The 12204-nt window shown below is 36.6% G+C and overlaps 1 protein-coding gene across 3 annotated transcripts; it reads left to right on the top strand.

The window, feature by feature from the left end:
- The first annotated feature begins 1411 nt into the window (after positions 1-1411).
- On the top strand, positions 1412-11721 carry LOC147865920 (kinesin-like protein KIN-7C, mitochondrial). Of its 3 annotated transcripts, none has more exons than XM_087316253.1 (27): positions 1412-2227; positions 2950-3047; positions 3461-3550; positions 3683-3735; positions 3960-4025; positions 4125-4178; positions 4283-4342; positions 4438-4516; positions 4630-4697; positions 4779-4841; positions 5064-5168; positions 5279-5383; positions 5494-5601; positions 5715-5864; positions 5993-6172; positions 6800-6982; positions 7088-7297; positions 7515-7655; positions 7760-7885; positions 8013-8063; positions 8164-8211; positions 8333-8560; positions 9019-9714; positions 10166-10255; positions 10528-10657; positions 11280-11407; positions 11504-11721. In XM_087316253.1, exons 1-26 carry the CDS (start codon positions 1761-1763, stop codon positions 11363-11365), a joined length of 3735 nt encoding a protein of 1244 aa, XP_087172379.1. In that variant the 5' UTR covers positions 1412-1760; the 3' UTR covers positions 11366-11407; positions 11504-11721. The 3 variants fall into 3 exon arrangements, with proteins under 3 accessions (XP_087172379.1, XP_087172378.1, XP_087172377.1); XM_087316252.1 differs by having other exon boundaries at positions 11507-11721; XM_087316251.1 differs by having other exon boundaries at positions 11280-11721.
- Positions 11722-12204: the final 483 nt, after the last annotated feature.

Below are 12204 nucleotides of genomic sequence, written 5' to 3' on the forward strand. Positions count from 1 at the left end.
TGGGGATAAGATGGAGTCCTCAAAACAATTACTAGAAAGAGCCCGCATAAAAGTAAGACTAAAAAAAATGTTTTGCCTCACCTATTTTCCACATCCATATTTCCTAATATGAGTTTTCTCAAGAAAGAGCCCGCATACATAGTGGATGGACATTCTCTATGACTTACTAGAAAGAGCGTTAGATTTTATACGAGATAAAAAGATAACTTTGCGTGATGTTTCCCCATGGTGATTAACATTAGGAAGCTCCACACGCTTCACTATGTGCGATGCGAGCATCTAACATAGGCATTAATGAACATTTTTCCCCTCGTCGTATGTGTCCCTACATTCATTGTTCAATACTTCGCAAATGATGATTGATGGGATGAGTCATGACAAGGGCAGCGACATCCCAGGCAACCCATCACTCCCACAATGCATGGAGCCAAATGTTAGGCCCTGATATGATAGAGATTTCAAACTTCTCACGTCAATGAAGTATTCGAGTTGCAACTCTTGGTGAGATGCACTTTTCCGAGGGTCTAAGCCAAACAAAATACACAGACACACACATATTATTCCCTACAGAGGTAACACCAACTACCAACAGACAAGTAGCTTTCAAGGATCTAAGAGCCGAATACACAATAGACACATACGTATTCCTGGCTGGTACTACGAAGAATACCAAGAGACGAACATGGTACGAGTTGGTGTGTGCGAGGTCCCTATCGTGGTGTTTGTACATGGATAGTGGGCAAAATGGCTATAGGACTTCCTCTTCACTAAAAGGGCCAATGAAACGAATGACATTCTAGTGACCCCCTCACACACATACATCATCTCTCTAGCATGCAATTGCCCCCTCCCCACACGTATATTCTATTTCATTTTCTCAATGCAATACATACATACATACATAACATACCTACATACCGACAAACATACATACACAAAAAACAAAAAACATACATAGCATATATGCATACATACATACATACATACATAACATACATGTATACATACATAATACACATAACATACATACATACATACATACATTAACATACATGTATACATACATAATACACATAACATACATACATACATACATACACACACATATACATACATACACATACATACACACATACATACATACACACACATACATATATACATACACATACATACACACATACACACACATACATACATACACATACATACACACATACACACATACACATACATACATACATACACACATACACATACATACATACATACATACATACATACAGGCATCATCTCTCTAAAAAATCTCGTTGACAGTTGGGTGTGTGAGTCCTTTTGAAAACAATATGAACAGCTAGCACAATACATATAGCCTCTGTCTCTCTCTCTTCTCTCTCTGACCAGACACACAACACACACACACACACACACACACACACACACTCTCTCTCTCTCTCTCTCTCTCTCTCTCTCTCTCTGTATCTCTGCCTCTCTGGACACACAGAATCCATGGATTTCCAAGGTTCATGGCATTGCTTACATGTATCATCTTAGAGAAGAGAACAGAGCAGATGGGACAGGGGGCAGAGACAGAGACAGAGACAGACATAGAGACAATGAGAGGAAAAAAGAAAAGAGAAATAGAAAGAGAGGAGTAATCTAATTTGGTTCGTACTCACATGATGTCTGTGTGAGAAAAAAAGAAAAGCTAAGAAGAAGACGAAGAAGAAGAAGAAGAAGAAGAAGAAGAAGAAGAAGAGATGGCAACATCATACCATATCAATAATATTAACACAACCAATACCAATACCAATAGCCATAGACAGAGACCAAGCTCACCATACAATCCAACCTCTGTGGATGGACTTATACCTGGACATCCCTCAAATCCCTCAGCCATCCACCACCACCAACACCATCATCACAATTCCTCTGTTTCTCCTTCTAACTCTAGCTTTAACTCTTCAATCCTTGGAAGAGATACAGCTCTCACTCTGCCCACCGGGGTTCGATCCATGACTCCCACTACCTTCAAGTTTAAGTTCAATGGCTCTTCTCCTCCTCCTCATTCTCCACATCCTCCTCCATCTACTTCTTCTCCAAATAGTTTCACTTCTAATGGACCAAGTTCAAATTTGTTGGGGTTTCAAGCATCTAGAGGTGTTGGGGGTGGAAGTGATAATGCTAAAGAGAATGTTGTTGTTACTGTTCGATTCCGACCTTTAAGGTTGTCCTTGTTCATTTTCTAACTGAAGAGTTTGATTCCTACATTTTGCCTTGGCATCTTTCCGCTTAGATTTCATTCATACATTTAGGTACACTTTTAGGTTTGGGTCATAGATTAAGGTAGACTTCTACTTTACTTAGATTTTGATTCATATACTGAGGTAAAACTCGTTCTTTTAAGTGAGTTTGGTTCATACCATAAACCCTAAATCCGAGTTAGATTCATACATCAAGATAGCTGTTTAGATTTCATCCATACATTATGATAAAGGAAGTACATACAGCTAGAAGCACGCGTTTTAGAAATGCTGGTAGTTTTGAATGAATTTAAGATGTGATCAAAGAGTTTAAGATCTATTACCTCTTCTGCATATACAAGGGGTATAATTCCGATCCCACTTGATATCAATGGTGTGATTGGCAAGAAAAGCAGATTTAATGTGCAAAATTCTGCTTCCAAATTTTACTTAACATGAATCAATATATATAGTGTGATCAATTGATGCAATCTAAGATACAACCTGAGAATAATTAATGGATCGATAAATAAGACTTAGATGAAATGTGTAAAAACATTTAGATTGTTTTCTTCCTCAAGAAGGTACATTATGGGGCTACCTAGCAAGATTGATACTGATCATATACATAATCATCAAGTTACTTGGATCTCTTGGAAATCCTTGATTAAGTAGATACTAATAGATCCAGATCTTGTCTTGCCAGTCTGAGGGAGATCCAAAAAGGCGACGAGATAGCATGGTATGCGGATGGAGATACGACAGTTCGCAGTGAATACAACCCTTCAAGTGCATATGGATTTGGTGAGTTTCTCGACTATACCTAAATTTTTTCAATATAACTGCCTCAATATGCTATGGCACCGGAAATTAAATGGTAGACAACCTAAGATTGATGGACTGGACTGGGGTTCAGGGATGACCTTTGTGGTTTGAACATGATGATGAACATAGCTAATCGCCGTGATATAGACAATGGTTTTTGAATGGCTAGGGCTACTCTCTTTCTGATATAGAGAAAATTCTATAGAGGCATATCTATGGTTGGTTGGTGAATTTATCCACTTTGCTGATTGGCGCCGAGTTGATTTGCTCCTTAAGGAGTGGTGTACTTTGGAGACTTCATTTTTTTATTTACTGAGAAGAATCAAGGAATATAAGTACATGGATCAATCGGCACAATTTATCCATTCTAACCAATGTGAATTTGCATTCAGATCGGGTTTTTGGCCCAGCTACAACAACAAAAGCTGTGTACGATACTGCTGCAAAGCAAGTTGTTCGTGGTGCAATGGAAGGCGTAAATGGTATGATCATAAGTTTTAGCATGGTTTTTGTAATAGAGTAGATGTAGGAGATGCCAGAAATTTTTATTGAAGGTTAATGTTCAAAAGTGTGGCCCCAGATAACCATATAAAATGCTTTCTAATTTGTGGCAGGAACTGTTTTTGCATATGGAGTTACAAGCAGTGGAAAGACACACACCATGCATGTAAGGCCTAAATGCTATTTGCTTTTGGAGTCAGTAGTACAATTGTTTTTTTAGTTTTTACCTTTTATTGTAAGTTTCAGTTCTCAATGATCCACCTTGCTCATGAACGAATAGATTCCTTTATATGATTGAATTACTAGTTGATCAAGGCTTCATGACTAAGCTTATAAGTTATCCTATTTATCTTGTAGATGCCTAAAATGCAAATTGGGTATTGATGGCAGGGTGATCAAAGATCCCCAGGCATAATACCTTTGGCTGTAAAAGATGTTTTCAACATCATTCAAGATGTATATTACACAAAACCCTCTGAATCCCGATGTCAAATTCTTTTATGGAAAGTGTCAAATTGGATTTTTAAAATCCAATCGTTTGGTTATTGCGTACAGACACCAGGTAGAGAATATCTTCTTCGAGTCTCCTACTTGGAAATCTACAATGAGGTAAGTAGAGGGAACCAAATCAATTTTCTGAAATTTTCACTTGGAAAGTAAAAGGTCCTTGTTGATGGAGGCTCTCAGAATTTCGATAATTCATGCTCATGTAGATCATCAATGACTTGTTAGATCCAGCCGGACAAAATCTTCGGATAAGGGAGGATTCACAGGTAAGAGTCATGTGAATAGCTGGAAAAAGCATGTACATTACACTTGCACCACAAAAGTTTTAACAGACAACCTCTTTTTTACATTCTTTTACCAGGGAACCTATGTGGAAGGTGTTAAAGAGGAAGTTGTTCTATCTCCGGCACATGCTCTTTCATTGATTGCAGCTGGAGAAGGTATTAAAAATCAAGGGGTTACAAAATCGTAGGATTCTCTTGTACATCTTTATACATTTCAGACTATAAAAAAGTTTTAACATTCGGATATTTTATATTTTTTCTGAATGTAGAACATCGTCATGTTGGTTCGAACAATTTTAACTTGCTCAGTAGTCGGAGTCATACAATCTTCACGTTGGTAATGTTTTATTCTCAGTATGTAAATGGTGGCCCAAATTTTGGGTTGATAACACTCATTATGTTTTAACCTTTTGATCAGACAATTGAGAGTAGTGCTCGGACAGGAGACTCTTATGATGATGAGATTTCACTCTCACAACTGGTATTTATCTACTGACTTATATTTTTTGGTATTTGCAAAGAAACTAAGGCTTCCTCTTGGAATGTATAAATATATGTTGTCGTTGCAACTGTGCTTGAACATGCCTCAGATTTGGTTCACAGTATAATATATTGCTATCATTGGAATGAATTATTATATATTGTAAAAGATTTTATTACTTTTATTTTAATTTTGATCTAGTTTATTTTGTTCTATTTGCAGAATCTGATTGATCTGGCAGGATCAGAGAGCTCGAAAACAGAAACTACTGGACTCAGAAGAAAAGAAGGATCCTATATCAATAAGAGTTTGTTGACACTTGGCACAGTGAGCTATTCCTTTACCGTGTCTTTTCCATTAATGGTTTCTTTTGATCCAAAAAACCATTGACTTGTGGTGATCTCAACCTTATTTTTCCTTATATATATAAAATATAGGTCATAGGGAAACTAAGTGAAGGAAAAGCTTCACATGTTCCTTTCCGGGACTCCAAGTTGACTCGATTGTTGCAATCATCTCTAAGTGGCTATGGCCGTGTGTCGGTAATGTATTCATATATATCTTTCTCTCTTCTCAACGTGTTTTTAAAAACGTTTATTAATTCATGCCAAAACCCTAGAATCATATTCGAAGCATTTCTTCTTTTTTACAGTTGATTTGCACTCTAACTCCAGCATCCAGTAACATTGAGGAGACACACAACACTTTGAAGTTTGCTCATAGAGCCAAAAGAGTGGCAATTTATGCAGCTCCGAATCGAGTGAGACATCAAACCATTTTACATAACTCCTAGTAAAATGTATATTCATAATACAAGTTTTCTGTTTTATGAAACCGAGTTTGAATATTTTCTTCTACTTTTTCTGTCTGAAGATAATGGATGAGAAATCTCTCATAAAAAAGTATCAGAAAGAGATTTACAGTCTGAAGCAAGAGTTAGATCAAATGAAGAGGGGCATGTTTGATAAATCATACCACAATAATGGTAATACACACGAAGATCTACTTTCACTTCGCCAACAGGTTCGTGGTTCTAGTATTTGAAGTTCATGTTTTTTAAGTAAATAAATTTGCTCTTGTTGTTGGATTTTGAAACTTATGTATGAATGTTGAGTGTAAATTAACTTATTCCTACATTGTTCATAATGCAGCTAGAGGCAGGACAAGTGAAGCTTCAATCGAGGTTGGAGGAAGAAGAACAAGCAAAATCAGCTCTACTAGGTAGAATTCAGAGGCTTACAAAGTTAATCTTGGTATCCACCAAAACTACTATACCACAAGAGCCTGAAAAACCCATTCATAGAAGATGCCACTCATTCGGAGAGGAAGATGTAAGTTTTCGTAGCTTTTTTCCCTTAGTGCATGTGTTTCATATATGATGGGGAAGAAGTGGGGAGAAGAAGATCACTATGATCTTAGGCATATGTGAACATTGATTGAAAACACTCTGATTCTGAGCAACTATAATCATAGATAGGTTGAGAGATTAATGAAATACACCTAGGATATCAGAACTACTATTTCCTATAAGATCCATCCAGCATATATCGTATTCATAGTTCAACTAGATCTTAGTGGTAGGAAAGTCTTTAATAATTGAACTTCCCTCATGATAGATGGCCCATTTTCCAGCTTTGACCACAGAGTCCATAAGTTATCCATAGCTTGCGGCTCTCTGGTAACTCACCTTCTCAAAGGTCTGGGATCTTATCCTTGTACTAATATCTTATAAGGCCACCATTTCCTTTTATGCCAATTGAATATGGGCCTCCCATCCTAGATCAATAAGAGGAAGAGAATATTGGTTTACTAGATCAAGGACAGGAAGAGCCTCATTGAGCCTCTTCATCATAAATTTGATACATTTGTTTTTTGCTTAGGTGATGACCTCTTTTTCCTTATGATGTTTATTTACTCCTAAACGAGAGATGTAGTTGAATACTCTTTTCTTGTTCCAGCTGAAATATCTTGGCGCAAAGAGGCACGAGCTTGGATTGGATTTTGATGATGATGATGATGGTGGCGGTTCGGTCGGGCATCCCCAAGAATCATCATTTGAAGGAAAGCTTGATGGAGACGAGGTTGCAAAAGAAGACAAGAAGAACAAGCGGCGTGGTATGCTGGGATGGTTCAAGCTCCTGGTGATTAACAATCCCTCTATATTGTTGAGCTATTAGCTGGCATGTTTGTTTGTTGGTTGGGTCTATCACGATAACTTCCGTCTTTTCTTTTAAAATAATGTGCAGAGAAATGGGAATCTAAATCCCTCTTCAATGAGTATGGATGCTGATGTTTCACCAAGTGAGTCTCCATCCCAGAATGGGATGAGCATGGATAGAAGGAGGTCTTTGAGCCGGAAAAATTATGAAAATGCATCAGGATTTGATTCTTTTCCTCAGTTCACACAAGCTGGTGAACTGTTTAGTGCAACTATACATGGTCGGAGGCCAGCACCTGTAAGTCCCATTCATCATCCACACTTTAAATAGAGATAGCATTACTTCATGTTTTCCACTTCTTTTGAAAATGAAGAACAAATACATAGCATATTTTATTTATTATAAATACAAATCTTGACAACATTGAAGTGTATCGATGAGTAATTGGATTGAAGTTGATTTCCATACATCAGATATGCATATATTCACTTTATTTATTAACAAAAACTTTTAGACTGGAGAGACAGTGGCTGACCAAATGGATCTTCTAAGGGAGCAAGCAAAAATGCTAGCAGGGGAGGTGGGATTTTGCACTAGCTCATTGAAGAGAATGTCAGAACAGGCATCAATCAATCCTGATGATGCGCAGTTTCAAGTATATACGCTTTTTCTCAGAGAATTAAGAATACATCTAATTGCCTATAGTTTACTTTGTCAGTTTTTCTGAACATCCTTTTTTTCCTTTTGTGCTCAATACAGGCTCAGATGGAGAAAATGAAGAATGAGATTCAAGAAAAGAGGCATCAGATAGAGATCCTTGAGCGGCGTATTCTAGCTGCTAGTCAAGCAGCTTTGAACAATGCCTCTCCTGTTGAGATGTCACAGGTAACGCCAAATGGGAAAAGATTTCCATTTCATTGAGAATCATCTATTTCATTCCAAAGGATTTTGGCAACAACTACTTTGCAAAGGCTATAAACATTTTCTTAGATATTTTCTTTTACTGTTTCAGACCATCTCAAAGTTGATGGGTCAATTGAATGAGAAACAGTTTGAATTGGAGGTAATAAATTCTATATTAATGATATTTATGTTTCCTGTAAAAAACTCCAGATGTTTGTAGTAGTTCCTATTTGTCTCATACTTTATTCTTATTTATTCAGTTAAAGACTGCTGATAACAGAATTCTCCAAGAGCAGTTGCAAACAAAGGTAAAAGTCATTGGCAGCCGAGAGGCAAGACCAACCAAGCACAATTATATATATGCAGCTATGTATAAATATTTATATAATAATCACTAAGGGTGACTTCAAGAGAAGTTTTCTATTGCAGACTTCCGAGATAAAGCAGTTGCAAGACATGATAACAACAATGCAACAACAGTCTACTCTTGTTGAAGAAGACTCTACAAATATGAACAGTGGTTACTACCAGAGACTGTCAAATGCAAGGCCATTGAACTCTGCTAAAATATCAAGTGATATGGAAACTGATGTCCTACAAAGCAATAAGCTGAGGCCAATATCAGATTCAAAATTACAGACTCAAGTACTCAAACAGGTTTTTTTCAGAACTTATGTCTTTATTGGTTTTCTTGTAGAAAGAAAGTCAATGTGTCAATCTTGTACATCCATCTTTTCTTTAAGAGAAAACTAATTGTGTGCATGATCTCTAAAATTATGAAGAGTTTTTATGATGAATGTTAAACCTGTACTTCGGAACTGTTGCAAACCACCAACATTACCATTACAGTATCTCGTATTTATATATTTGCATTTTTTTGGAATTTCAAAATAAGGTTGCATCAGAATATCTAAAAAGCTTTGTATGATGTAGAAATGTCAATGCTGTATCGTTCTGCTACTATTTGTGTCATTAAAAGTAACCTTGCTAATCTATGCCATAAACAGTGGAAATTTCTGTTTAATGATGTATAGAAGGCAAATATTGTGCATTACCATCTAGAAATTTGTCTTATTAAGAGTGGATCGCGAAACTCAAGAAGTAATGCTTAACAGGCAGCTGAAATCGAAAGGCTCGAGCAGGAGAAAGACAACTTGATGGAAGAGAATGGTGGTCTACAGATACAAGGCTTAAAGCTAGCGGAGGAGGCATCATATGCTAAAGAATTGGCATCGGCTGCAGCAGTTGAGCTCAAAAATCTAGCAGAGGAAGTTAAGAAGCTCTCTTTACAAAATTCTCAGCTTACAAATGAACTGATTGCTGTTCAAGAGGCCTCCTTCTCCAGATTGTCTAACAACCCTTCTACAAATGGTGGCTATGCTAAGGTGAGCCATGTGAAACTGACCCAAGAAAGGGCATGGACTGGTAGGGATGTCGATGATGATGTGGCGGACTTTGATTCATGGGAGCTTGATCCAGATGATGTGAAAATGGAACTTAAGGCAAGGAAAGAGAGGGAAAAGAACTTAGAGGCTGCTCTTTTGGACAAAGAGCAAATTGAAACAGAGTTACGGAAAAAGCTCGAAGAAGCCAAACAAAGGGAAGCGAACTTAGAGAATGATTTAGCTGGGATGTGGGTTGTTGTAGCTCAGCTAAAAATGGAAAAGCGAACTTCAGAGTTGGAAGTTGATGAGAATGCTAATCGCAGTAAGGGTGCTGACACGCATAGGTCTGTAGAAGAATTGCAATGCATCCTGGAAGAGGAAAAGCAGAGGAGTTCAGAGCTCAAAAAGCTGATTTCTAGGTTGAAGGTAATACAAAAGTTTGAAAATTTGGAAGTTTGTTTTCTGTGCGTGTGTTGGGCTTCACTCTGAAATGCAAAACATATACCCATTGGAGAGCTAGACATAAGACATCATAACCATCAGACGCTGAATGATGATGGCATCAAACTTTTCACATAAACAAATTGCATTTAATGATGTAGAAATAGGTATAGCGTGGTCTTTTTAGTCTTCAATATTTTCTATATACTATAGCAAGGAAGTTGTAGCAAGAAGACACATGAAAAAGTGATGAGGTTAATGTTCCATATCAGGTCAGTAGTTAATCTTTTAGGCACACGAAAACAAAACACATTTTCACAATCAAGTCTATAATCTTTTGTATTGTGGAACTTCTTGTGCAAATCCTTGTGGTATCGAAAAACCCGTATTAAACAATGGAGGGAGTGGTATTGATCATTGTTACTTTTCTTTTCAGGGTGAAGAGTTAGAAGGCCTTCCCTTTTCTACTCTTGAAGAACTCCAAAGCCTACACATGGATGCTCTCACAAAGTTGTGCCAAGCCAAGGTTCTCTCACACTCTATCTCAGAGGCATATCATCATCATCATTATTATCTCTCTGACATTTGATCACATTTGAATTTGGTTTCTCCAAATTTTTAACGTTGATCTATCAGTAACTTTTCTCTGTATGCCACAATGTGGTGTTCTTAATTGCAACATTTATCAGTAAAATTCTTGAGCAGAGTCTAAGAGTCAGTTACCAATGTACAACAGAACAATGAAGTTGTGTTTTCTTCCAATCAATGATGATTTTTTTTCTATTTCATCTGATGCAGGCTAAAGGACGAGAAACTGGATGGCCTGCCAGCCTTGAGAAACAACCTGAGGAGAGACATGGCCATATTTGTAAAGTATGTTTCGAAGCACCGACAGCCGCAGTTCTACTTCCTTGTAGACATTTTTGCTGTAAGTTTTATTCCATTATATTGTTCCAGACATACATTTTTTTTATCACAATTGAATACAAACCACTTTTGGGGGGTTTTTCTCTTCGTTTTGCTCTCATATGTGTTGGTGTATATCACTCTTTTTTCCCCTTCTTCTATCTTTGTTGATGTGATCATATTGAATGCAAAAACACAAATTTCTGTTTGTTGTTTATCACAGCATGATCATGATGTGATTGACACATGACATTTTTTTCTATGATTGAATTGCATACCAATTTTTTTTATATTCTACTGGTGAACATGATTAAATACATAACCACTTTTCTTTATGTGATTGAAATATATGATACTTTGTTATCATTGAATTACATACCCATACCACATCTCAATGCACTTTGTGTCCTAAGTTTAGCAATGTGGATCATGATTGATTACAAAACATAATCTACTTTCGCTCTATGTATATATGATAACCACTTTTCTTTATGTGATTGAAATATTTGATACTTTGTTATCATTGAATTACATACCACATCTCTGTCTTAAGTTTAGCAATGTGAATCATGACTGATTACAAAACAAAATATACTTTCTCTCTGTGTATATAGATGTTAGATGTGGATGTTTTTTTCTTGCAGTGTGCAAACCATGTGCTGTGGCATGTACAGAGTGTCCACTTTGTAGAAGTGGAATTGCAGACAGGATTATTACATTTACTTCTTAAATCAATCAAAATCAAGCCTATGTATATATATAACAATGAGAGGTATATTGTGTTGTATCCTTTGCTCTGTTTTCTCTTTTTCTTCACTCTCTATTCCATCTTTTGCTATATTAACAACTTTCTCTGGCCTTATAAAAGCAGAGCAAAAGCCCTACAGGAAAGACAAAGTTATATTTATATATAACACTGTTTTGTGAGTATAACCACACACACACACAATCATGTGTGCTTGTATAAATACATATACATATATACAGATACAGATACAGATAACATCCTCATTTTCCCCCCACCCCTATGTATTCATTCTTTCATTGTTATCTTCTTGAATGAAGTTTTTTCATCATTATTTAAAATTGTCTCATGTTTAATCTCATCTTGGTTTGCTTTTTCTTTTTGCTATTGCTACTACCTACCATCCATTTCTTCACACCAGAATCATAGTCGATTATTTGGCATAATTGTTGAGAAAGGAAACGGATGGTTGCCAATTTGATAGTTAAGTAACAAGACACAACATTGTTATGATCCGTTCCATTACAGTTTAAATGAAATGGACGGGTGTCGAATATGATGCTAACCAAAATATGGGTCGCATTTAGTTAGAATTTGAAAAAGCATATGATTACTCATTTTTGGGGGGTTTGTCCTCATATTATATTATGCTGCTCAATGGTAGCATTAAACAAGCCACACCATTGTATATTCAAGTTGGGCATTATTTATTTGAGTGCTCATTGGCTGCATTGTTTGGTTATTGCCACCCACCCTAGTCTAAAGATGTTGCATAATATTGTGATTGAAGATGAGTTGGTTGATTTAATGCTACAGTCTAGGAA

Source organism: Azolla caroliniana, unplaced genomic scaffold (assembly GCF_043228905.1).
Source record: "Azolla caroliniana isolate FFs.n. ecotype wild unplaced genomic scaffold, voAzoCaro1.0.p SCAF_3, whole genome shotgun sequence".
Taxonomy (NCBI): domain Eukaryota; kingdom Viridiplantae; phylum Streptophyta; class Polypodiopsida; order Salviniales; family Salviniaceae; genus Azolla; species Azolla caroliniana.